General features: G+C 33.6%; 2 protein-coding genes across 5 annotated transcripts; one reads left to right on the forward strand and one right to left on the reverse strand.

Moving 5' to 3' along the window:
- Positions 1 to 1,532: 1,532 nt before the first annotated feature.
- LOC122023726 (transcription factor UNE12-like) lies at positions 1,533 to 7,534 on the forward strand. 4 transcript variants are annotated; one of them, XM_042582013.1, is made up of 7 exons: positions 1,533 to 1,803; positions 1,989 to 2,078; positions 2,559 to 2,678; positions 3,403 to 3,468; positions 3,788 to 3,853; positions 5,218 to 5,292; positions 6,894 to 7,134. In XM_042582013.1, exons 1-7 carry the CDS (start codon positions 1,597 to 1,599, stop codon positions 6,981 to 6,983), a joined length of 714 nt encoding a protein of 237 aa, XP_042437947.1. In that variant the 5' UTR covers positions 1,533 to 1,596; the 3' UTR covers positions 6,984 to 7,134. The 4 variants fall into 4 exon arrangements, with proteins under 4 accessions (XP_042437947.1, XP_042437946.1, XP_042437945.1 ...); XM_042582010.1 differs by having other exon boundaries at positions 1,539 to 1,803; positions 6,908 to 7,534; XM_042582012.1 differs by lacking the exon at positions 5,218 to 5,292 and having other exon boundaries at positions 1,534 to 1,803; positions 6,908 to 7,534.
- A 2,340-nt stretch (positions 7,535 to 9,874) lies between these two features.
- Positions 9,875 to 27,384, reverse strand: LOC122023609 (flowering locus K homology domain-like). Its single transcript, XM_042581815.1, has 7 exons — positions 27,242 to 27,384; positions 22,088 to 22,381; positions 12,723 to 12,969; positions 11,769 to 11,917; positions 11,399 to 11,662; positions 11,113 to 11,307; positions 9,875 to 10,202 (listed from the first exon to the last, which is right to left on the reverse strand). The coding sequence occupies exons 2-7, from the start codon at positions 22,364 to 22,366 to the stop codon at positions 10,041 to 10,043; spliced, it is 1,296 nt and encodes a 431-aa protein (XP_042437749.1). The 5' UTR covers positions 22,367 to 22,381; positions 27,242 to 27,384; the 3' UTR covers positions 9,875 to 10,040.
- Positions 27,385 to 27,977: the final 593 nt, after the last annotated feature.

Genomic DNA, 27,977 nt, shown 5'->3' on the forward strand with positions numbered 1-27,977 from the left:
ACTTTGACTGTTACATTAGCCGACTTTCTTGACTTCGAACCCAACATTGGGGGTCTCACCTTATTCGCCATATCAACATCCTTCTTAAATTTGATATATTTGAAAATATGCCCCGTGGTTGTGCTCAAGTTGGTACTCGAACAAAGCCTACCACCAGTGACGTGGCAAGGATTTTCAATCAGGATGGGCTAATTCAAGCCGGCCAGGGCACGTTGTTGAGGTCGCGCCCGAACTCGCGTCCAAGGTGAGACCTCGCTATGAGGTCGCGGCTAAAGTGAGACCTCGCTGCAAGGTCATCATCAAGTCGTCGCTAAGAGGAGAGGGAAGAAGGGGAGAGGATTGAGCATACCAACAAGATACATACGGGTGCTAGAGATCGTAGAGTAAAGGAGAGGAACATGCTGGATATTGAAAAGGAGGTTGATCGGAGAGGAAGATTTTAGGATGCTAGGAAGAAAAAGTCGAGAATGAAAACCCTAATTAAAAAGTTAATTAACAATGGAAACTTAATCCCGTCACTAATTAAATACGTTAAATAAGTATGGGCACGAAATTGGTGACAAAATTTAATTTTTTATCGATAAATTAGCGCCCGTAATTTATTTTGATCATAAATTAGCAACAAAAATTAAATTTCATCTCCAATTGTAAGTTTTCTTATAGTGAAGTATATGATGAGTTTATCGATGTAATAAATGATATGATTTAATTGATCAAACTTTTGAATGATCGTTAACGAAATTGATCATTTTTATATAATAAATCAACAGCAAATGCACGACATACTTCAATATTTGTAAATACCAACAAAACTATGAATATCTAAAAATTTAATATTAAATGTTTTTCCAATACTTAAATCCGCAATCAAAAGATATTAAGTAAGAAAAGTTCACCTTGATCAAAAGGTGTTTGTTACAAAGCATCAACGAAGCAATGACGACGACGCTGGCAGTAATAGCTTGCAGTGACAACATCGCGGGTGGCAATGACAACAATGTGCGACGGAGGATTTTGAAGGCTAAATTAGAGTTAGTGAAAAAATAAGAGGGAGATCAGGGGAGGAAGAAAAAAATGAGATAGAGAAAAAACAGATTCAACTTAGGAAAAGAAAAAACAAATATTCATGCTTACTGTCAAAGAGGCATCATTCGATTTCCGATAAATACAAATATTGTTTCGGAGTATCTAGTACCCTGTGTCTAAGAAGACCGTTCGGTTAAGACTGAATAAGTCATGATTTATTTAATTTTAGAGTACGTAGAGTCGTTTTGGAGGGACCGACAACTCCACCTTTTTGCCCTCCCATATATTTGAAAGTATATATAGATTATTAAAAAGGTAAAAAATTATAATAATAAAATGCGTGGGCGACTGATTTAATAAATTTCTAATAAAAATTAATGATAAAATATTTTTTCTTTTTCCAAAAAGAAAAATAAAGACCTTTTTAAAGGGTTTCTTTTTTTTAAAAAAAAATAGCAAAATAAAGTCATTTTCCCTTTCCTCTTTCCCTCTCCAATCGTCGTTCTCGTGTATAAAAATGACTCTGCATTCCTTTCCTTAATCCACTTCATTCCCAACTCCGCCCTCGCCATGGCCAACCAGCCGCCGCCGCCGCCGCCGCCGGAGGGCATCAGCGATGACTTCTTCGAGCAGATATTCTCTATTCCTCCCTCCTACGACCCCTCCGGGGACGCCGCCGCCGCCGGTGCCGGTGGAGGCTCGTTGCCCCTTGGGCTCAGCTTGGAGCAAGGCTCCTCCGGAGGGAAACGGATCCGCGATAACCCATACGGGAAGGCGGTGAGTGGACACTTATTTCTTCACTCTATTCTCCTCGTTTTGCTTTTCGTTCTTACCATTATAACCGCCTCTGCGCCCGAAAGGAAGGGTTTTGGTGTTGTGTGCGCTTGTTTTTTGATGCTTGTTTGAAGGAAAAATGTGACCTTTTCTTTGGATCTCACCTTGTTCCTGTGGTTTTGGATCAGGAGAGGGATACGTTTCCATCGGCGGCGTTGTTTCCTCCTGGATTCGGGCACATCCAATCGCATCATATTCGACCTAACCCCCCTCCTCAGGTTCGCTGATTTCTGACAGTTCTTGTTTTGTGTTTTGGTAAACCCGTTTTCCCAAATTACTTCTAAATCCTGTCGCTGTCATTTGCTGCTTACATCTATATGGATTTATCGGAAGTATTCTAAATTCTAATCTTGTATTGCCCCACGATCTTATCATCGCTGTAATTTACAATAACGGAAAAAATTCTTGTATTCGTTAAACATGAAATTGAAAAGAAATTTGCGAATTCCATGTTTAGCATCTCCATTGTAAACTAGGCTGAAGAATATTTAAAAAGGGAAGTTTCTCTTTGCTGAATTTCGTATACTATTGCTTCCTCTCCTGTCTATTCTCCTTTTGTTCTTGTCTAGTGGTTGTTATTTCTGATACTCATAGAAGGGTCTCAAGTTTTGTTGCCTACTTTCTTGTTATTTCTGATTCTGTTAGAGGTTGTGTTATTGGCCGCTACTTCTGTTTGAAATTTTCTTTTGATTTTGCAGGTTTTCCATGGTCAAGCAAAGCAAGGTGGATTTTCTGCAATGCCACAACATGCAGCTCCACGAACAAAGGTGCGGGCAAGGCGTGGCCAGGCTACTGACCCTCACAGCATTGCTGAACGGGTATGTTCTAGAGTAAATAAAACACATCCATTAACTAGACTCTTTGCCTCACTTGAGGGTCATAAGGCCCATTTCACTTTTTTTATGTATCTTTCCCCTACTCTTGAGTTTGATTTTTTTTTTTCTTCAGAAGTGTTTTTGAGATCAAATTGTCCAATCTTGTTGTCAGCAGTATCTCTTTTATGACATCTGGTCTTGAAGTATTGTGCGTGCGTGCGTGCGTGCGTGTGTGTGTGTGAGAGAGAGAGAGAGAGAGAGTCAAATTGTCCAATCTTGTTGTCATTGGTATTTCTTTTATGGCATCTGGCCTTGAAGTATTGAGAGAATAAGAAAGGCTTTAAACCTATAGTTTTCATGTTGAGAGAGATTTTTCTTTTTCCTTTTTTCTTTTTGAGTAACTGTTTTTGGACTTCTGATTTTCTAATTTTGTCTTTGACATCTGGTATATTGAAGCCTTGCTAAAAGAAGGGATTATTCTATGAAGCATTGCTTAATTCTTGCTTGTGTTTGTGCTATTATCATCTTGTTTAATTAGAACATTTGCCCAAGTATATTGGTTAGGTATTTTCTTAGGCATAGCCTGTCATATGTTTTTTCAACAGTCAAATGAATAAACTATCTTTGATTGCTTTTTCATACTCTTATAAGGCACAGGGTGGGCTACTTTTTAGTTTTATTAAATTACCAACCTATTAGTGTGTGTTGTAACCTTTTAAATGCGCAGTTACGCAGAGAAAGGATAGCAGAAAGAATAAGGGCACTACAGGAATTGGTACCCAACACTAATAAGGTGACTATGTGAGGCTCATTTTCTCTCTTTTCCATTAAAATTCTGTTGTCCTCAAGTTTTACTCAAATATAGAAATAAATTGAATTGTTAGCTAACAAAGTTTGGCCATTTGGTGCTTTTTATTATTACATTCTGGATTTTTTTTATCCAAAAATATATTATCATCTCCTAAAACTGAAGTCTAGTCTTTTTACTCTGTGTTTAGGTGACTCTTAAACCAAGTATCGAGCTTTTAATGAATAAAAAACTATGTTTGTTTGGCAATGATGGATATTGATTAGTGAAATGTTGTCTTGTTAATGTGAACTTACCTGTGCAGACAGATAGAGCAGTCATGCTTGATGAAATCTTGGATTATGTGAAGTTTTTGAGGTTGCAAGTGAAGGTAAGTATGTGCTAATAATAAATTAAAATTTTAGAATGAAATATGATGTGGATTTGAATATTATATCCTCCAAAACAGTAGAGTCTATAATAGTGTCATGTTATATATATAGATATAGATATATAGAGAGATGCTATATAAGGACTACTACCTCATGGCCACCTAGGATATTGGAAGGATTGGATTATACTCTTCTTGCAGATCCAACAAAATTGGACTAGTTATTAATCAATTTGTCTATGTGAATCTGTCATGTGACATTTTGGATTTGTTGCTAGAGACCTATTTATGGCCAACTTTGGTCAGTTAATTTGATCAATTCATCGATGGTCGACAATGGTTCTATTGATGATTTTGCTAGTATTTTGTGTGTCCTTAGCTGCTAGATTTAAGAAACCTCGTGAATTAATTTAGTTACAAGTGTGGTTTTGGCTATATTGACTGCGTCTTTTGTTGTAACTAGACCTGATTAAATTGGTTATTGAGCAGTTAAAATTATGGAAGGCTTACCTGAAGCTATTTTTATAATAGAATTCCCTTTTAACATTTAATTGCATAATTTATATTTGTCTAATTGGAATTTTTGACATGGGATAGATTAGCCATACTTTGAACAGTGCGAATTTTGTGATTCTAGATTAATGTGTCAAAAATACAAATTCTGAATCAAAGAATCTGACTTCTTAAATGGTTCAACTTTTAACATTTCTACATTTACTTCACACATTGTTTCCTTGAGAATTGGACTTCCTTTATGAAAATATGTGCAATTTAAAAGACATAGTAGCTACTCTAGTTTGTTGCATCTCTCTGTTGAATAGTTTAAAATTAAGTTGAAGTTCATTATGATGCCATATTTCCATGTTCCTCCAAACTACTTGGGTTCTCTTTCATTGAGATCTATATATTGGAACAATGAAGGCCTCTCGCATCACTTAGTTGCTGCAACTTAGCTTTATAATAAATTCAGTTGAGTCCATCCTCATTGGGTTTAGACAAAATATTTTATGTTAGTTTTCAAGATTGAATGAAATTCTTAATCTTAGTATGGGACTGATATTGGCAATTTAACTTGTACCTTATTTTTACTAAATCTACACTAATTACAATCCTTATTCTTTTACTTTTTTTCTTGTGTTAGTAAATCTAATAAAACATAGTACTAATTACTGATTGTGTACTGGTCATCACAATACTAACAGTAGTTTGTCAGTGTGCCATTGAACAAATAATTTGTGTGTCATTTTTCTTGATACCATACACGCTAACTGTATCTGAATCTCACAGAATGCTTAACTTGCTATTTGATTTTACCCTTTCTTCTAGAACTGATTTTATCTTGAAACTCAAACTTCTAAAAATAGGTTCTAAGTATGAGTAGGCTGGGTGGTACTGGTGCTGTGGCACAGCTGATAGCTGATATTCCTGTGTCAGTTGAGGTAAAAATCAATACCTGCATCCGCAAGATGATCATATTTTCATTTTTATGTAGACATTCTTCACTGTTCATTGTTCACTGCACTACTTTCTATGAGCTTTAGACATATTGGTTATTGGTTTAGGGTTTAGGGTAAACCAATTATTGGTTCACGTAATGATGCAAGTACCAAAATTTTTAATGGTAGTTGATATTGTGAAAATACTTGCAAATCTCTATTTCAGGTTTGGAGCAGAGCATGTTTTCAGAAAGCAGACTAGGTGACTGCCTAGGCAGATTCGAACAGGGTCCGTTTAGGAGGACCTAATTAGGCGGGTTAGGCAAGCTAGGTAACCTTGGGGAGTCTAGTTTAATTGGAAAAAATGGGTTTTTTAAAGGTTTTTACTTCACTTTCTTACTTAGTACTCGAACCCTAATCCTCATCCCTATCTCTCTCGATCTCTTCTCCCTTTTTAATATTTTAGAAAAAAATCTTTTAGAAGAGGAAAGGATATATAATATCTATTATTACAAGATCTCCTATTTGAGATTTGGAACAGATTGTCTTCAGGTAAGAGGTGTATTAATGAATTACAGGATATCTACTAATTTTTGTGAATTCATTACCTAATATTATTCTCTACATATATGTACTATATTTTATTCTTGGTATTAATCTATCAGGTACCTGAAATTGCATTTGTTCAAGGGTTCAACCTACTAAATACTAACATCTTTGTTCTTGTATAATTGTCTTAATGCCGTTGTCAATATTTTTTCAAATTATATGTGCCACTTGTGTTCGGGCAGTCTTACTTGACTTCTTCGACTGTGCAAATCTCATTTAGCTGTTCCCTACAAGAATGCCAACCGTTTTTCTTGTTCAAAATCTATCCTCTTAGTTCAGAGATTATCAATAAGTTCACGCAGTATGCATCCTCTCACATCACACATGATAGTTTCAATTTGTAGATTTAATTGCTCTACAAAAGAGTTCATTACTATTACACTGCTAGTCTACATCAAACTTTAGATCATAGAAAAAGTAGCTTTGGGCTTTGGCATTCTATGAACTAGGTTTCTATAGGCCTGGAAATTCCATATGATAGCATGAATCCAAACTGGTGAGTTTCAAGCCAGTGAATGAACACTGGAAGTTGGGTGCAAGCATTGTGATTATGTAAGAACAGCTTCAACCATAATTCACATACTTATTAACTTCCTACAAAGTTCTACTGTGAATCAAGCTAACCTCAGAAACAAAATCTGTTAGTAGCTGTGAAATAATTGTTTGGGATGGATTTTGTCTCTCGACTCTTCTCCACTTACATATGTTCTTTCTTAGTTAAACAGTGCCTTACAGATAATCTTGATTAATACTTTTTTGCTTTAGCGACTTGATTTTTCACAATAACGGGTAATAACAACTTCCAGCTTATGTTTCATCTATTCTCAATTGGTTATTTAGTGTAAATATCTATATATATACACAGTCAATTTTGAACATTTTGTTACTTGTTTAGTGCAATGGTAATTGTTTTGCTGTTAGCTATCTATCCGATGAGGCTCTTTTTGTATCTTAAATCTTTCCACAATAAAGAAAATAATGGTATAATGTTTCAGACTCGTCATTTCAGGGAGAGCCCAGCAAGTCTGGCAGCCATCAACATGTATGGGAGAAGTGGTCCACCGATGGCACGGAACGGCAAGTAGCAAAGCTGATGGAGGAGGACATAGGAGCCGCAATGCAGTTCCTTCAGTCCAAAGCTCTGTGCATGATGCCAGTATCACTTGCCATGGCGATCTACGACACACACCAGCCTGAGGCCCAATCAGTCAAACATGAACCCAGCACTCCCTCCTAACAAAAGCAATCAACCTACAACAATCGACCTCATTATTGCATCACCCTAACAATCATGACACTGAAGATTCCTCGGTAGATGTCAAATAATGTAATTCTCTTCCTTTCCTTCACTCAAGGTCTACATGATTGTAAGCCTATGGTAATGAAACAGTCAACCCAATACTTCTTTAGGTCACCTCAGCAAAGGTCTTACCACTGACCATGCACTTCAGTGGTGGTGGGGAGCTGCTTTTGTGTAGTGGGCAATAGGACAAGTTGTAAAGAGGTGTGGATTTGTTTGGTTGAACATGATGTTTCATCGAAAAGTATGAGGTAAAATGCTTACTAATGATGGAGGTGATGGCCATGCTTTTGCCGAGTCAAAGTGTGGCTGATCGATCACCCACTTTGCTATCTAGTGGATGTGTTGTGTCTCTGTCAGTGCTTTGTGACTTTAGGGTTTGCTCAAGCCATTGGAGAGACAAAATCCATGGCATATCTTTTAAGTTGGTAATATCCATGAGCACATCTAGCAATGGTTAGTGGGTGGGTGTTGTTGTGTCAAAGGCGCTCACTCGTGCAATTGTGTCATCGAGCTGAATTGTGTTCGAGCTGTATTCTTTGTTTATCGTCAGAACTCTTATCAGATTGACGGTGTCTCGTTGCTTCCAGGTTCAGGTTCAGGTTTGTTGGTTGGGTGATTGTGGTGCCCATCCTTGGTGGCCGACCGGTTGCAACGGATCTCAATTATTTGCTTAATGGAGGCGATTACCCGATAATATAAGCAGCACATACCGAAAAGGAAGTTGATTCCTCTTCTATGCCTATTGCTATTTTCTCATATTGTTCAATCATTCTGTTTGGGACATATAAATTCCAACGCGAATAGAACCCTAAGTAAGTTGGTGTAAATAAACAACCCTAATGTCTTCTTGATCAAAATACATTATTTCTATTTTAGTGGTCATTTCATATGAATATTTTGCTCAAATAATTGACTCAAAGTGTCAAAGGTAATGCTTAAATGTAGAATGTGAAAGGTAATGCAGGGAATTTTCCCTTCATTGGATAGCAGGTTTGAGAAAGCGGAATAGATCATAATGAGCGTCTCCCGATTTATCTTGATATGAAAATTTTCTATAGAATTGAATCAGTCATCCTCTTGATATGAAAATTTTCTATAGAATTGAATCAGTCATCCTCAAGATTAGTCAGTTTGAAAATTTTGATATATGATGTCAACTGCCAGGAGAAAAAAAATCTCCATTCTTGCTCTAATCTCTTCTCCAAGGAGTAGTAAGTGCTCACTCACATGACTAAGTCACTACTCAAAGCTACAGAATCGATCCTTTGAGGTAGTAAGGCTTGCTAATTTAGATGGAAAAATTAAAAAGATGAATTATACAAATGAGTAGATTTTTTTTAAAAAAATTATTCTTGTTATTTTTAGCCCGAATGTTAGCTTCAAAGGATGAAGAATTGAATGAATGGAATTATCCGGACGGAAAATTAAAAAAGACAATATAAAAAGGATAAAAGAAAGTTTGAATCCCTTTAATTCATATTTCGATTCAATATAAATTAAATTAGGTGTTCTTCATCCTCATCCAGTCATCCAAATGTGTCCACCCATTCGTTTTTGCAAAATAATATCTCATAATAATTAAATATCATCATCAACTAAGTTTAAAAATTAGATTCTCCTCCTGAATTACTTCCAAATTTAATTGATTCAAAAAAATTAACATTATATATATATAAAAATTAAATTCTCCTCGTCGATAATGATATAGTGATTAGGCCTTTCATGTAGATAACCAAACATCTAAGGATTAAATCTCAACTACGATATACTTTTTCTAGTGGAATAATAACTCTAAAAACGTTGACCGTTTAAATGAACCTTTGTGAGCACTTCTAATTTATACTGCTAGTCAATAAAAAATTTTCGTGAAACTAAAAGTCACTTAATTGGTTAAAAAAAAAAATTAGATATCTAGATTATTAAAAAAAAATAAAAAACAATTTGAATCTTCCAATAAAGTCAAACCAGCCAAATTTGTACTATCCATGTCTTTGGTAACGTTCCATGGGTCGAGTGAATCAAGTGGTTTAGAGAAACTAAACCAGATGGGTTAGGCAGACTATCCACTTACACCCTTATGGGCTGAGTAAGCTGATCGAGCTAGGTGTTTTTTGGCAAGCTAAGCAAGTTGGACAATCCAAACAATTTGATCGAGCTGCACGGGGTCATCGGGAGAAGATGGATATTTACTTGACACTCACAAGATCTTCAGATATCTCAATTCACGTAGTAAAAGTATTGTGTCAAATTATCAAGCCTAGATGATGCAATAGATGTGCATTCTCATGCTCTTTCAGTTGGCATGAAGCAAACAGATCAATGTTCAATATAAATCCATCATTGTGTTCTTAGAAACCAACCTCGTAAACTTAGCTAACCATCTATGCAAGTTTTCGAGAGCCCTTTATAGATCACTTTCTAGTTGAGGAATCCTTCCATATGCCTGCCCATGACAAAATGTTGTCGTAGGATGCTCACTGGTCATAACAAGAAGGTATGAATGCTGAACTTGGACATAACCCTAAAGTAACCCCAACCAAAACTCTGTTTCTATGGCTGGTAAATATTTACCAACTAAAAGCTCATAATGCCTACAACATGGAAAGTTAAACTATTAAAGGTCGAGGTAAAAACCAAGAACTAAAACTTAGGTCCACAGTACTAATATAACTATAACATGAAACAAAGATGTTAAACTACCTTCAAGTTGGGCATAAATAAGCATCAGTTGCCAAAGAGTGTCGATTACTCGTACAATCACAACAATCTCTAAAGGAAAATGATGTCTTTTAAAGTAAATCTCACAAGACAGTATCAACTCTGGAGGGCATCTAGCATCCTAATACCCATAATTGGCACCGTAGGTTGAGCCATATCCTCCAGTGTGTGCAGCAGGACCAGAATGGGACGCAGGGGAACCGTACATGGGTCCGCCGTGTGTTTGGTATGAACCATAACCTTGATCCATGGATGCTGGAGTTGGAGCTGCCGCCATGAAATTCTGCAATAGCAACATAATTTAATTCCATTAGGGGATTTCTTGGAAACAAATGAAGGATTGCACATGCATCATAAACAATAAATGAGAAATGGTTTAAAGCTGTTTTTCATGAAATAATTAGTGTAAAAGATATCTAAATAACATAATTAAGAATAATTTAGAGATCTAAGTGTAATTAGTGGAATAGCTTTGCAAAGCATTCATTAAGGAATAAAGTTCACATAGTCAAATTTTAAATAATTGAGATCAACATGGCCAATCTGATGATGATAGTGAAGACTAAACAATGACACAGCTTTTGGAGGCACCGCATAATCATAAACTTGCACTTAACACCAACTTTGCCCCATCTCCATTCTCCTTCTGCACTTGCTCCAAGTTTCTAACCTAGATATTCACTAAACCATGAGTTAATCACATTATCAAATTAATTTAGATAGCTGATTTGCTTGTTTTGAGTACCAAGTTTTCTTAGCCATATTGACACTGAAATTATCGATTGAAGTGTGCTTTTTACAAGAGCATGAAAATAAGACAATGCTAATCAATAGGCAAGAACCTACAGAAAAAATTCTGGGGAAAAAACAGATGATACTACAAGATAGTCTCTTCTTACAATGAGATGACCAAACCAGACTTTTGAAAGCCAGAACATTCTACTACTTACTCCAGTATCTTGTCATGGTAAGTTGTTATTAAACCACGATGCTATTTTGTGAAGGTATATACATTTGAATTTTACAATATAACACCCACTATAGGTTAGGAGACTAAATGCGCATCTTCCAAGTCAACACGATACTAAAAAATGTCATTATCGAATAAGAATATCAAGCAAATACTTATATAAGAACAAATAAAGCAAAAAACATCAGTGATGCTGATTAAGAAAATGGGTAGGAGACCATGCCTGTATCAATTGCTGAGCAGTCTGAACTTGAGTAGCAGTCCCACTAATTTCAACAGTCATCTCTCCGGGCACCCCACGTGTTTCTTGTATGGTTATGGTTGCCCCACTGGCACGACGGATGTAGCTAATATTTGAGCCAGCTTCTCCAATTACAGCATCAGCATAAGAAAGTAGAATTTGCATATGCTGTGTAATCTGTAGAGAGCATCAGAATAACAGTATGAAATTACACGTATGGTGTTGAAAGAAAAAGACAATGTTTTAAGACATGGATCATGAAAGACACCTGAGATATCATCGATTGTGGCTGTTGATTTGCTCCGGAATGGACACCTGCTGTGGGTGCATTTTGCCCATACATTGATATGCCATGGTGAGGTTGCTTTTCCAGTGGGGGAAGGTCTGGAGGATAGAAGCTATCATGTGGGCGGGAAGACATAAACTGAGGGTTCCCACCATATGCTGAGCCAGCACCAGGCGGAAGGCCTTGAGAATGACCCCAAGGTTGAGGTGGCGGCATATTTTGTTCCATATGCATATTTGGCAATGGCTAGAGAGAGAAATATATTAGAAATTATATTAGCTTTTGAGAAGTTGAGTCATCATTTATCTAATAAATAATACAGATTTACACTTCCACAATTTTATAAACTTACACGCTTTTCAAACAAAGGAAGGACACTACGATCAACTAGAAATTTCCTCAAGTGAGCTGCAATCAATTCCACCGCCTTATGCATTCCAATGGGCTCTCCTTGTATCTCAACAACTCTATCATCCGGAAGTGCGACAGGAGGAAGATTATCTGCATAGATCCATGGAAGTTTAGCAAAAAGGAGTTCTGGAAAAGTTCAAAGTGAAACATTATGTGCATAAGAAATCATGGAACATTCGAGGTAAATTTGCAGGTCAAAATTGCTATATAATGAAAGGCATCATGGCTGATATCTCGACTCAAAAGGCATTAACACATACTGTGAGATCATACACAATAACCACTCACATAGCTTCGTTCGCCCATTTAATCATCTCCTAAATGACTTTCCTCAATCAAGAACACATGAATGGAATAAAAGATACAGACTAAAGGACAGCAGGTTGAGGCCGTGAAAATAAGTTGGTGATGGTTTATGCTGACAAACAGAACCTAGGTAATGCCTCGAAGAATAACAATACTATATATTCAATAAGCAGGAGGGTAAAATTTTAACCAGTGCATTCCAACTACCTGGTTATAACTTATAACCTATCTTTCTCATCATAATTCAAGTTGCATTCACCAAAGCAACCAATCAAATACATTCATGCCGAAAGGAAATTTTAATGATAAATAAATAAATAGAAAGAAAAAACTAATTATATATATAAAAAAGAGTGATGTGAGAGGATCTATTCTACATTACACTTCAACAGATTTCAGTGCATAACTACATAATCACAAAAGTTATTAGATAGACAGGCTGTATAAACACTAATAGATAGTGTTAGAAACAGATCCATCTGACTGTCAATATGCATACTATCTGCTAGATATCAGATCATGAAAACTAAAGAAAGATTCCACAAATAAAAGATAATGTAAATAAGAGGAAGTGTTTACAGCATCATACCAACAACTCGGACTATTGAGCTGCAAGATTCCTGAATGGATTTTATTGTGGCTCCATGTTTACCAATGAGGCTACCTGCTTGTGTAGCTGCCACAAGCAATCTTGTAGGGAGTGTGTTGCCAGCAGCTGATGGGGCAAGACCAGATTCCCCGTCTAAACCATCAATTATCCTCTTATGAACTCTTAACAGACCATCCATAGCAGGAGAAACAGAAGCATCTGGTTCCTCTTTTGCTGAAATCATTACCTTTATATATTGCAAGAACAACAAAGATAACATTTAGAAGTATAACAAGGTAGCCCAATAAACTCAGAGATGAAAAATACTCTTCATGCAGAATAAAGCAAATCAAATTCAACATCACAAAGCGAGTGTAGCGGTTTAAAATCAGAATTAGAAAATACAGTATGAGTTATTGAACCAAGATTTGTCACATCTTAAATTACCAGAAGTAGCAAAAGAATATAGTAGATATATAATAAAAATCAGCATAAGAAAATCATCCTGATTTCTAGTCTAAAACAGTTTAATGAAAAAGTTCATTAAAAATCAAAATCAATCACTTGTAGTATGTTTGGTTCAAGAATTGACAAAGAATGAATTAGAAAAAAAGTATGAACTGGATCCAATCAATTTGATCATGTTTATTCTTTATTTTTAAACAGCAAGGAGTCATGACTGAAAGGAATATCCATTGTACAGTATGATTAATAATTATTAATATATAATGAAAGGTTTAATTACAATACAACTACAACCATGTTTTACCAAGCTTTTACCCTACTAAGTGGGGTTGGTTATATAGATCCTCATGCGTCATTAGATTTGATCTCTTACTATAACATCATCTATATTTAAATAAATTTCATCCTATTTTATCGTTCCTTACAAGTTTTTTATTATTTCCCTTTTCCTCTATTAATTGTGCATTTGTTATGGTCTCACATCACCTAACTAAAACATTTAATGAACGCCTAAGTACGTGAGCATACCATCTCTAACGTGTCTCTCGAAAATTTTCCTCAACGGTCGCAACTCCAACTTTCTCTTTAATGTTCTCGTTTGTTATACTGCGCATCTTCATGTGTTTGCACATCCACCTTAACATCTTTAACTCTACGACTTTTATCTTTTGTTTGTGTGCTCACTTCATAGTCCAATATTCAGCTCAACACATAGAAGGTCTAACTGTCATTTTGTAAAACTTTCCTTTAAACTTTAGAGGTATCTTACGATTAAGAACACCTACACAATCCTACATTTCAACCATCTTGCTTATATCCTATGTAAAACATCTCTATCAACCCCTCAATCCTTTTAAAAAAAAGATCATAGATACTTAAAACTCTCGATTACAAATAACTCATCATCTCCTAGCTTAACATTTATCTAGCTACATCTATTACTACTAAACTTAAATTCTATATATTTTACCTTTACTCTATTAAGCTTAAAACTTTTTAAGCTTTACTTATTAACATAACTCATCAACCAATACAATGTCCTCTAAAAACAACACCTATATCATGGTAACTTGTCTTAGATGTGTCCAGTGAGTTTAACATGACTAGTGTAAAAAGATATAGACTTAGAGTTAATCCTTAGTGTAACCCTATATATATTTATAGGAAATATTTCAATTAATCCACCTGAAATTTTCACTCTTGTCATTACATTTTCATATATATCCTTCACTCTTTCTTAAATTCCATGATGACCTATTACCTTAATACCCCTATAATTTATAAGATTTTATACGTCTCCTTTATTTTTATAAAGGAGACTACAATACTTCTCATCCACTAATCAAGCATTTTCTCCGTTTTTAATATCAGATTGAGCAACTTCATAAGTCATTCAATACCATGTTTCTGTGAGCGCTTTCATACCTCTATTGTAATATCATCTAGTCCAACCACTTTCCCATTTTGCATCATATTTAATGTCCGCTCTACTTCTGAAGTTTGAATTCTCATATAATTATTTAAATTTCTATACTCCTCTGGCCTACTTAAGTTTCGTAAGCTAAGTTGATCACTTAATCTTTATTAAAAAATAATAAAAATACCTCTTCCATCGCTCCTTTATTTTCCCATTCATCACTAGTACCCTATTGAATTCATCTTTAATGCATCTTGTTTGGGTAAGATTCGTTGTTTTCCTCTCTTTTGCTTTAGCAATTTGATGTCCTTTTTCACTTCTTTTGTATCAAACTATTGGAACAAGCATGCGAAAGCTTCATTCTTGAATTCACTCAGTGCTTTCTTGAGCTCTTTTTTAACTATTGCATATTTTTTAAGGTTTCTTCATTCTTACAAATGTAAGATAACTTATAGGCGGTTCATTTTTCTATCTCTCTTGTACTTCCTCGTTCCACCACTCTTTATTTGATGGTGTCCATCCTCTTGACTCACCAAGTACACTATTAGCCACTGTTTGCAAATTCGATGTCATCTTATCTCATGTCATAGTTGAGTCACCATTATTTTTTTTAATACTTGTGTTCCTACCCTCTCCTTAAAGACACTTTGTTTTCTATCCTTTAACTTCCACCATTTATCATAGGAGTCATGCATATTTTTTTACTAATACTATGTCGAGGCACGTTTCTAATACTACTAAATTATATTTGTGGTTAAGTTTTCTCCAAGATTAATCTTACAATATCTATAAATTTTTCTATCCTTCTTTCGAATCATTAGAAAAATCAATTGTAACTTATTATTTTCACTTTTGAATGTAAATAAATGCTCTTCTCTCTTCTTGAAAAATATATTAGCTATTATAAATTCATATGTTATTACAAAATCTAATATAACTTTTCCTTCTTCATTTCTTGGTCTAAAACTATAGCCTGCATGCATCCTATCATATTCCTCATTTTTTAACTCTTACATATTCAGATCTCCTCCTATTAAAATCATCTCGTTTGTTGAAATTTTTAATACTACCTCATCTAGGACTTCCATAAACCTACGTTTACCTACATTTGATGTCTTCATTTAATCCTACTTAAGGTATATATATATATATATATAAAATCCTTACTCTAATTCTTATTTTACTCTTTCTGTACTATAACATAAAACCTGAGTTTTTTATTATCTTTGCCCGCCCCTATCCATTTTGTCTCTTGTAAGCATAAAACATTAATTCTTTTTCTAATCATCATATCTACTACTTTCATTGATTTACCAATGAGTGTTTCTATGTTCTAAATCTAATACAATCAGTATTCTTATAACGTATGTTCTTGTCCAAGATGGCGTGTGAAAATTCTTACATATTTAAGACTACACCCCAAATTCTCATGGAGATGTAATGCCTCTTGTCAAGACATTGCAATCGGACGTTGCAATGCATTCTTTCCAAATAAGAACATAGCATTAACGCAATAGTTTGATGGATCCATACATAATACTTATCTTTGTTTAACGTTGACAGGCAACCTAGCGCAACCTTCCTTTATTCGAACTTAAGACCAACCATGACGGAGTTATTCGCTATAGGCATAGTTAGGTTCAATTACAATACAATGTCATTAATAATTATTTAAAGATTTAACAAAAATATATTCATTAATATATAATCACATTTACAGAAAATCTAAATTGACTAATTAAATAATTTGTTAATCACTAAATCATCATTTTCAAATAAATAATATTTAACTTTGTAAACATATAACATCAGGTTAGTTACCAAATAATTAAATTAATAGTAATGATATAAATAAGTCAATATTTATAGAAGTTTATTACTTGGTATCTATGTTCAATAATAATTACTAAATTAACGAAGTCCCAGCTTCCCAATTTCCCTGGGATAATGGTGAGTGGTAGGACGCCTTCTCAATTTCTCAGACATCTAAAGATCGAGTTCTAACTTCGACAAATTAACGGATGAATTACCCTTAATGGGTGGTTGACCTAAAAACGTTGATTGATGGGTTGTCCGCTGCAAGCACTTCCTGATTTACCCTGGTGGTAGGTGGAAAACTTTCGTGGGATCGAGCCGATCACCCATCAGAATTAATCGGCATAAACTAGATACCCAAGACCAACTAAACAAATAAAAAAAAAAGGTATATTACTAATGTGAGAGAAATATTAATTAATGCATATTTTAGTAATTATAAAATTGAATAAACTATGAGTAAACTTCAACATTGTTGACAAGCAATATTAAATAATTTTATTAAATAGTGAGTGAATTAATTTATAAAAGTATTATTAAGATTGTATGGAATATTGATGTTCAACTTCTTTGAATAGTTATCATTTTTATTCTATCTAAATTTGTAAATTGTGAGGATTTTTATTAGAACAATGGTATGAAATATTTCATTTGATAATTTAGGATCTGACTTTTTATTTTTATTAAATTCCATTATCCTTAACAAATGACATTTTTAGCAGTTAATGCAGCACAATTGGTATCATTCTTAGAATCCTTAAACTATTTTTCCCAATAAGTAAAAAAAATATTTTATTTTCTTCGATTTTACAATATGTTTTTAGGACTACAAGGCCATGAGTATTTAGGATTAGAAAAAGTTCTAACAGACTAACACAATCTTGCTAGACAACAAGGTCATGAGCATTTAGGATTAAAATTTTTCTAACACAATCTTGCTAGTTATTATTTCAACATAAATGATATTTTATATCTTAAATCAAAATTTCTCATCCACTAAGCATCAAATTAATTCCTCATATCACCACATTCTATCCATAGACACTTGCACCAGAGCCAATCAAACATAACTGAAATGCTTATAACAACATCTGGCGATGATGAATACAAGTAAACTCAATGGACACTTGCAAGGAGATGAATATGAAATCTCAAAAAAAACCATCAAGAGTTTCAAATTAACTCTTGCATAATTGGCATATCTCCATAATCTGAAAACAAGAAAATCAATCATCAATCTTATTCTAGTGTAGTAGATAGAATCACCCCACACAAGGCGTGGTAATTTTATTAAATTATATCAAAAATAAACTAATAAATAACTAATATAAAAAAATCATAAACATTTAGAAAACAATATATAAATTATAGTAAATTTGTGTGTATATATGGAAAATAATACATCTATTTTTTTTAGATTATTGATGTTAAATAATTTAAATCAAACTGATATATTTTTATAGGTACAAAATGTTCAATTTGATTTATCTTATTTAAAATTTGATCCCTTATATGAAATGAGATTCCATAATTGATTTATATTTTCAACTAGCTTTTTAACCAAATCATTTCAGATAGTTTCAACCTTCCAGAAAGTGTCTTAAAATTTCAATTAAATTTCGAATAATTTGTCGATAGTTGTCATTAGATTTAAAATTTAGGCTAAAACGTTTTCTAGGTACAAAATATTCAATTTGATCAATCTTTATTTCCATCTTGTTCCTTTGTTTATCAAAATCAAACAAAATTAGTTCAGATAGTTTCGGCCTTTCAAATTAGCCAAAGTATCTTAAAACTTTGATTAGATTTTGTATAGTTCATATATACTTGTTATTGTATTCAATATAGCAAAGAAAATTATAATATTGGATGTTAATTTGGTTCAATTTGAATTCAAAAACGTTAGTGAACATTTTGATGTTTATATGACATCATGGCCATTTTTAGAAAGAAGGGCAAATTATAAAAGTAAAATCAAGTTTCATTATACAATTTTTTGTTAGGTGATATATTAACCAAGCAACATCAAGCTGATAGAATACAATGATATTTAACAAAAATAAAAAAGGTGAAATTTAACTTATCTAATATGGTGGGCTAAAAGATAAAATGGAAAAATTCTAGAAGGATACTGAAATTGACTCTAGAAACACAAACTTATAGCTTTTAAATTTTTGGAATTAAATAGAAAATGACAATCTTTTGAGGAAAATATATGTCTTATGCAGAAGAAATGAAAGCCTTTTATGACTAAAATGCAAAATAAAAATCCATTGGCAAATTGGAAATATTTTAAAGTGATTAAAATTGTAAAAATATGCTATGGAAGGCAATTGTCAATAAAAAGTGTAATTATGGGGTGAAAAATTTTAAGAATAAATCAATAAAATGCAAACTTATTTTGATTCATGAAGAAATTTGACAAATATAGAGGTTAAAATGAAACTTTAATAGTAAAATAAAAAATAAATAAAAGTAAAGGCAGATGTGTAACTTTGGGTAAAAATATATAGAAGTGGAAATTTTAAAAATATAGGAAAAATTAGAAAATATAAAATTTGTGAGGGTAGTGTCAAACTTTGGGAAAAATGGAAAATATAAAAAATAAAGGAGCAAATTATAATGTTGTATTTACACAGGGGTCAAACAGTGAAATCTTACAACTTAAGTGGTTAAAATGATGTTTTGATAGTGAAATTAAAATTTTAAAACATTGATAGAGTAAGTGTAATTTGAGTGAAACTATTTTTATGAGAAAAAATGAAAATTTAGCAAATTAGAGGATCAAGATGTAACTTTTTGATGACGCTATGAGGTTATTGTAAAATCTTAAGGTTTAGATTAAAAATTTTGAAAATTAGAGGAACAAGATGTAATCTTTCGATGACAAATGTCACAAGACGAAATGACACCCTTTAAATGTTAGAAAATTAAGAGATCGGTATGTAATTTCTCGGTGCCAGGTATCACATGCATAGAGACAAAGTCACGCCGTTTAAAGCAATAGATATAAACTAAAGGATTAAGATGTAATTTACCAGTGACAAGTGTCACGCATAATTTCACTTGAACACAAAGTAACATCCTTTAAAGCAACAGATATATGTCATATTTCAAGTGTCATATCCCACTGCATGTGGCAAAATACCCCACCATATTAATAAGGAGCAGCAAAATTTGACTTTACAATTCGACAACTAAACTAGTATATTCGTGTTATTTGTCATTTTATATTCATGGTATTTACCTCCTCATTTGCATTACCACGAATTTTTCCAGTTTCTAGTTTGAGACTATTCAGAGCTGAAAATATGGCAAATCATCTTGTTCTTTTGATAAACCCTACTTGCTTATATATTCACATCCATAAATATCAGAGATATTCATTGCAGTATTCCTTCTCTTAAGTTATCTTATATTTAATATCTCCAAATAGTGTATATGCTGTTTTTTATTCTCATTTTCAGCTAATAGTTCTTTTTTGGTTCTGCAAGATTGCAGAATACTATGAAATAGTCTCTACACTGGACTCTATTCCCTAGAGAGAGCTAATTATTCCTTTGTTGAAAGGGCAATCAAGCAAGTTATGGAATTACCAGAAGAAAATGATGTCTGATGGTAATCCATATGTATATGCTTAGATATATTCCAGCTCAGATGCTCAAAGAGTGATCTTGCAAACTGGATCTTTGTTCTTCTATTTTCGGTTCACGTGTAGAATTGGATTTGTTGCTTTAGGTCTGCAGAAAGAACCTGCAAAGATTGATCTGGTTATATGACCGGAGGTTGCAAACTACATATTTTCAGTTTTTTGTCTTTAGGTTTTGCATGTGATTGTTTGGATCTTAGTTATTTTGTATGGCCAAGTTCTCATTACTTCTCAAAATGTCTGGTATTCTTAGTTGCATATTAAATTGTAGTTTTCTCTGCTCCAGCATACCCATATTACCTACGTCTAAGGAAAATTAAACAAATAAGCACTTCAATTTTCAAAAGATTAAATTCCATAGAAACTTCGGTTGGCAGTTACTAAACCAAAAACCATATTAAAAGAAGCTTATGATCATCAAGATCTTCTAAATCACCAGATTATAGACTAACAGAATAACTAGCAACCAATAATTATAATCATATCATTGCTAGTTTTACTAAGAACTCTGATATGAAGAAGCCAATAATCCAGACCTAAGGATCTTGATTACTTAACTCACTCAATTTCAGGCCAACTCACATGATGATGGCTTAAAGTTCATATACAGACTTAGAATACATCTCATTCACAAAACTTAATTGTTTTCAAGTTTTCAACGACGGATCAATTTTAATTCTTTCTGAAGTCACAATATTTTTTATGTGCAATTTGTTGATTTGAAGGACAATGTTATAATTAAGACCTTATATTTAGAAAGCTTTAGATTAGATGGAGACATAATAAATAAAGTAAAGCTCCTATACAATTCTAGTAGCACTAAAATGTTCCCTCAATCAATTTGAAATGAACGAGTATGAGTTTTTGCCAATCAAACAATGATTTTTTTTATAGGAAATTTACAAATTTCATATCAGTTATTCATTCTAGAAAGGGTTATTTCTATGCATTCTGCAATTCTGCATTTTGATAATCTCTATGTCATTCACTTATCCAACCTTTTGTTCTTTGACTTGGATTTTGAACACCATTCGCTAACAATCTATATCATCCATCTTTAGAATAATATCATTATAATGTTTTTAAGGATAAGAAAAATTTATATCCTGGCTAACTTGAGTGATAACAAGCTAATAATAAAGACACAAGACTATCATAAACTTTCAAAATGTACTTACTTTAAATGAACTGATCTACATCAGTGAAATGGGCATAAAATATACATGCTAGCAACAAATTGAGTGTTAGGAAATTATTTGATCAGTATTCGATCCACATCACATAATTATTATGGATTTTTTAAATTGTCATAGAGTATGCAAAACATAAAACTTAATCTATTCCTAATAAAGCAAAATTAAAGTTTGGGAGAAAGCTTCCTAACTAATTTGTGATCCCAAATATCACAAAATTGAAGATAGTGTTTAAATGAGAAAAATAGCAAACTAGAAATAGCTTCAAGAAATGCATAACAAAATCCCTATAAAATATACATGCTAGCAACAAATTGTGTGTTAGGAAATTATTTGATCAGTATTGGATCCACATCAAATAATTATTACGGATTTTTTAAATTGTCATGAGTATGCAAAACATAAAACTTAATCTATTCCTAATAAAGAAAATTAAAGTTTGGGAGAAAGCTTCCAAACTAATTTGTGATCCCAAGTATCACAAAATTGAAGATAGTGTTTAAATGGGAAAAATAGCAAACTAGAAATAGCTTCAAGAAATGCATAACAAAATCCCTATAAGCTAGAAAATTATTAAGGCCACAGATCATGAAATGCAGAAATTCTCAACAAACTAATATCCAAGTATTTAAAAAAGGGCATATTACCTACATGTCTAGGAGAAATGATGGGTTAGAATAATGAAATATGATGTGATATATTGCAGAAACATGGTATCAAAATGTAATGATCACCAGAAGATTCATAATTAAACAATTGACAGCATCATTGGAGCAATGAATCATGCTGAAGCGAATAGTGATCAAGAAATTATTAATATACTTACTGTTCTTTCTGGTGCTCCAGGAGGTCCGTCAAGAATCTTAATCCTAGCTTTTGATTCTTCACACATTTTTTTGATGAATTCTCCTTTGCGACCAATGAGACTACCCACCTTATTGGAAGGAATCAATATACGAAAAACACTTTCACCTGGCCACCCAGGCCACCTTTTTTCACCAGATTCAGCCGCTATCTGCATATCTTGTTCTTGTTTCATGTCATGTGAATTTCCAACATCTCCTGATGTCTCTTCTTCAACAGTATTTTCCACAAGTTCATCCATGAGGTACTAAATGAACTAAAATCATAAAATGTAATTTATTCGAGTATTAGAACATGGAATTTTGAGTACAAACTTACCAAGTATGAAAGTGACAAATTGAAGATGCCCAAAATAACAGCATAACCAATGTTATTTATTAGTGTATAGTGGCGGAGTAGAAAATATAAGATTATAGAATGAGATTAAATCCATGACCTTCAAGAACAAGAAAAAAGGTATTCAAAGCATGCATTCATTTCTCTGCATGCTCATAATCTCTTACAGTGTAGAATGGAAATTCACTCTAGGAAGTATTAGTACAACAAATAGTGTGGATTAAATTTTCAAAACATTGTCATCACCATAAGACTTGCTTTGTAAGTATGTAATCCCGTTATAGCTAGTCCCAAGCCCGGTTGAGGAAGGGCAGCGTAGACTTTCAGGCAAATGTTCAATAAATGAATCCATCAAACTATTGTGTTAATGCTAGGATGTTCCCCGGAAGGAACGCGTTGCAGGGTCGGCAAAGACCACTACATCTAAATGAGAATTCGAGTGTAGTGTTAAATATGCAAGAATTCACGTTGTAAGGTTCGACTGTTACATCTCCATCAGAATTTGGGTGTATTGTTAAATATGCAAAAGTTCTCACACCATAGGTTTGATAAAAACAAATGTTATAAAAAAATAATTGTATAAGATTTGGAACATGGAATATAGAAAACGCTCACTTGTAAAACAATGGAGGTAGAAAATAAAAAATGGAATAGGTTTTGTTGTCGATAATTCGCTAAAGGACGAAATAGTAGTAACTAGAAAAGGAAATAGAATTATATCTCTCAAGATAGCAGTGGCAACAAAAAACTAATAATGTAATTAGCATATATGCCCCTCAAATAGGATAAAATGAGCCTACCAAATCTATATTTTGGTACAATTTATATGACGTATTACAAAATATTCTGCCAACCAAATGATTTTAATAGAATGAGATCTAAATGGACATGTAGGAGTGAAAAAATAGAAATATGCTAGAGTACATGGGGTTATGGGTTTAGAAAAAAAAATGAAGGAAAAATTATATTGGATTTTGCGACAGCATATGATCTTATACTAGCTAATACATTTTTTTTAAAAAAAAAAGAGAAGAGAACATTAGGTCACATCCAAAAGTGAGAAAAATGATAGAAAGATTTGTAAAGATTGTAAAGTCATTCCAGGAGAAAATCTAACTCCCCAACGTAATTTAGTAGTATTGGATATACGTCTCAAGCATAGTATCAAAAGAAATAAATAAGCATGATTTCTAGAATTAAATGGTGAAAGCCATAGGATGGGAAGCAAAACACATTTAAAGGCATGGTAGGATTACAAGTATTAGGAAAATATACGACGACTCAAATACGATATGGGATAAGATAGTATTAAAATTGAAAATAATAATACTCGGTAAGTCAAAGGGATGTGCTCCACCAAGTAAAGAATCCTGGCAATGGACTAAGAAAGTACAAGAGAAAGTAAAGGAAAAAATGAATAGCCTATAAGGAATTATATACTTTTAAGAACCAAGAAAACTTTTTAAAAATATATATAATAGAAGAAAGAGGCTAAGAAAGCAATGAATGAAGCTAAGAATGAAACTTTTAAATGTTTATATCAAAAATTAAATACAAAAGAAGGGAAAAAAGATATTTATAAAATAGTTAAAAAGAGAGAGAAAGACAAAAAAAAAATCTTATTAAATAAGATGTATTAAAGATAAATGCAATAGGATACTAGTAAATAATGAGGAAATAAAAGAGCAATGAAAGAAATATTTTTATCAACTTTTTAATAAAGGTTTAGATAACCAATTTAATTTAGGTAATTTAAGTAGGTCAAATGAGTATTCATTTAGGCAATGTAAGAATTCTCAGAGATCTTTTGTTCCTATGCATTTTTTTACCTCTAGAACTATAGTAGAACTTGTATTAGAGGGATGATTTATTGGGTTTTTTTGCATATAACTTACTTTGTCTTTTACCCATAGGGCTCACTATCTCGAGCTTGATTGTGTCAATCCCTAGGGTTTCGTTAAAGGTTTTTCGAAAATTTCTATTGGAATAGTTTTGTGTATGTACTGTAGAACCTGGATGTGCTTTGTTACTAGAGATGCAATTTTAGGCTTTCTGTTAAAAGCTTTTTCTAGTTTTTACATGAGTTTTGTGATTTATGAACCTCCAGACGTGCTTTGCTATTTAGTGATAAGTGTACTAATGTTTGGTTTAGCTTGAATATTCTGAGCTTGGGCATGCTTTATCAAAGAAAATTGATGTGATGTTCATTTTGTTGGGCTTACTGAGACATGCAACAGTGAAGCACTATCTAGGATTGGCGGAGATGTCATTTGGTCAGTGGTTGCCTTTGGCAAAGATGATTTTGGAGTATGAATTGTACTTTGGGTCTTAACAGCATACCAAACCTCATATCTATGAGTTTGGGACACCTAAATATATTCTTGACATTCAAAATAGGATAGACATAAGGGGTTAATATTGCCTGCATCATTGATTACTATTATATTGAACTTAAGCATTCATGATATGTGGTTTAGATTCTAAATGATTTGTTAATTGACTTAATTCTCTTTTTAGATTAAGTTGTGACAAAAAAAAATGAATAGGGGTTTTTGTAGATTGGACAAGAAAGATCTTCCTACTTCTGAAGTGTCACATGTTTTAGGACAATGTCAAAGTGCATGAGCTTAGAAAAGCATCTTATAATTTATAATGTTTTTGACATTTTTATACATTCATTTACATGTGAGAATTAAGTCAACTAACAAATCATTTAAAATCTAAACCACATATCATGCATGCTTAAGTTTAATATAATAGCTCTAGGGGGCCCGCTGATGTGGCGGTTCCACATTTTTTTTTAAGTTTAATATAATAGTAATAAATGATGCAGGAAATATTAGCCCTTATGCCTATCCTATTTTGAATGTCAAAAATATATTTAGATATCTCAAACTCATAAATATGAGGTTTGGTGTGCTGTAAGACCTAAAGTACAATTCATACTCTAAAATCATCTTTGCCAAAGGCAACCAACAGCCAAATGACATCTCCGTCAATCCCAGATAGCACTTCACTCTTGCATGTCTCACTAAGCCCAACAAAATGAACACCACATCAATTTGCTTTGATAAAGCATGCCCAAGCTCAGAATATTCAAGCTAAATCAGACATCAGTACACTCATCACTAAATAGCAAAGCACGTCTGGAGATTCATAAATCACAAAACTCGTTTAAAAACCAGAAAAAACAGAAAGCCTAAAATTTCATCTCTTGTAACAAAGCACATCCAGGCTCTACAGTACATACACAAAACTATTCCAACATAAAATTTTCGAAAAACCTTTAACGAAACCCTAGGGCAGACTGACACAATCAAGCTCAAGATAGTGCACCCTATGGGTAAAAGAGAAAGACACAGTAAGTTATATGCAAAAAAAACCCCAAAAAATCATCACTCTAATACAACTTCTACTACAATTCTAGAGGTAAAAAAATGCATAGGAACAAAAGATCTCTGAGAACTCTTACAGATTAGAGCATATCTATGTTTGTTTTTTTGGAAATAAAATAAAATATGAAACGTTAGTTAAAATAAACAAAATCTTTAATGGTACCGCATAGCTAGTTACTCAACACAGATTTCCATAGGCTTAATTTTTTAGAAGGAATAAAATAATTATAAAATATAAAAAAAAATTGTTTCTATTTCAATGAGCATGACTCAAACATTAATTTATTACTAAAATAAAAGAATTCACAATATTATTAGACTTTTTTACGGGCAGCTACGCCATCTCTTAGTTGAGCCGGAGGCTATATCTTAGGTTCTCTCACGTGCGGCTTGACTCAGCGACGCAAGTAGACCCAACCCCTAAATGATTTGCTACAAACTATAAATTCCACCGAAGTCGTGTTAGCTCGACTTCTTATCTATCCCCAACCCTAACAACTCTCTCCGCCGGCCAATCTGACATTCATAAAGAAATCTAAGTAGGACTTAAATTAGTGAGCACACCAAACAGGTAATCTTAAAGAAGTAATACGAAAAAAAACAAAACTCCTAATTGAACCACACAAAATCCTAAATTGCAAAAATAGGTACCCAGAATTTGAGCCAACAAGACAATTAAGCACATCATTATTAGATCCACTCACACATTACACAAGAAACTATCCAGCAACGGAGAAGCCAACGTCAATGCGAGGACATGTACACCACAACCCAAAACTAACTACATAAAACAGAATCCATCATAAAATCATTGCAACTCAACCATTTCTGCCCAAACCGAAACCAGCTACAGGTAGGGAAAAAAAACATGAAACAACTCTCGCCACATCACTGAATCTGCCCAAATCCAAATTCATCCCAAGGCAAAATGAGAAAACCAAGCTAGAACACCATCTCCGAATCTGTCCCAAACTAAAGCCATCACAAAACTAGATTATGAAACCAATCTAGAAAATCACCACTGAACCTACCCTAATCCGAAACCATCACATCAAGCTTGAAAAAGAAAACAGAAACTCATCAAGTCCAAATCTCTCCGATTGAAACCGATCGGCAACCAACAACCCTCTAAAAGGGCAAGGCGAAAGAAAGGAAAAACAAAAACAATTCAGTTACATAAACCTTCCCCAAATCCTTTCCAGAGAGAGAGTTCAAAACCCATTGCAAGAAAACAATTGAACCACCAAAATCCAATCATGAACTCCCTAAGAAAATGATGCAGAAAATCGAGCAACACCTTGCGCAGAAACTGGGTTCGCATCCGGATTCCCCTTAGCTAACCTACCACGTGAAACCTCATCCATACTAACAAGGGAACTACTTGCCTTGTCGTCGGAAGCTCTCACGTCTGGAGGAGTTGCGCCACCGTCAGCTCTTTCCCGCAGAAAACCGCCCGCCGCCCCCAGCCGATACAGCCCCTCCTTCCCCTCTTCCTTTAGGGCAAAAACCCCTTCCTCATCCTTTATTTGGGCCTCAAGCATCACCAGTAAGCCCACCCCCAATCTAGCCCACAAGACTTTAGACTTAGGTATTAAATTAAAACCCCTTGCTATAATCTATCGTAGTTAAATTCCCAATTAAACATTCAAAGTATGAGAGTCTCACAACTCTCTCCTTCTTAAAAGAATTTTGCCATCTAAATTTTAGACTTACCAAATAACTCGGGATAGTGGTTGCGCATGTCTATCTCAGTCTCCCAAGTAATCTCTTCCATAAGTTATTTTCCCCATAAGACATTTACTATTTTAATTGCTCTGTTTCTTAACTTCCGAACTTGTCTTTCTAGGATTTGAACTGCGTTTCATCATATGATAGATTTGGCGTCCACTAAACCGGCTCATGACGAATCACATGGGATGGGTTATGGATGTACTTTCGTAGTCTGGAGGTGTGGAACACATTGTGAATTCTAGATAGATTCGGTGGTAAGGCAACTCCGTATGCTCAAGTTTTAATCTGATCTAGAATCTCAAATAGCCCAATGTACCTTGGGTTGAGTTTTCCCTTTTTCCCAAATCTCTTCACACCCTTCATCGGTGACACCTTAAGGAAAATGTGATC

This window comes from Zingiber officinale, chromosome 9B (assembly GCF_018446385.1).
Source record: "Zingiber officinale cultivar Zhangliang chromosome 9B, Zo_v1.1, whole genome shotgun sequence".
Taxonomy (NCBI): Eukaryota; Viridiplantae; Streptophyta; class Magnoliopsida; order Zingiberales; family Zingiberaceae; genus Zingiber; species Zingiber officinale.

What these genes read in the sequence shown, in the direction of transcription:
- LOC122023726 (XM_042582010.1), top strand. Translation starts at nt 1,597, where the DNA reads ATGGCCAACCAGCCGCCGCCGCCGCCGCCGCCGGAGGGCATCAGCGAT. An exon ending in GACCTAACCCCCCTCCTCAG is followed by an intron (nt 2,079 to 2,558) that starts GTTCGCTGATTT and finishes TTGATTTTGCAG; the next exon opens with GTTTTCCATGGTCAAGCAAA. An exon ending in TTTTGAGGTTGCAAGTGAAG is followed by an intron (nt 3,854 to 5,217) that starts GTAAGTATGTGC and finishes TTCTAAAAATAG; the next exon opens with GTTCTAAGTATGAGTAGGCT.
- LOC122023609 (XM_042581815.1), bottom strand. Translation starts at nt 22,366, where the DNA reads ATGGATGAACTTGTGGAAAATACTGTTGAAGAAGAGACATCAGGAGAT. An exon ending in CTGGAGCACCAGAAAGAACA is followed by an intron (nt 12,970 to 22,087) that starts GTAAGTATATTA and finishes CAATATATAAAG; the next exon opens with GTAATGATTTCAGCAAAAGA. An exon ending in CTGCTCAGCAATTGATACAG is followed by an intron (nt 10,203 to 11,112) that starts GCATGGTCTCCT and finishes TTGCTATTGCAG; the next exon opens with AATTTCATGGCGGCAGCTCC.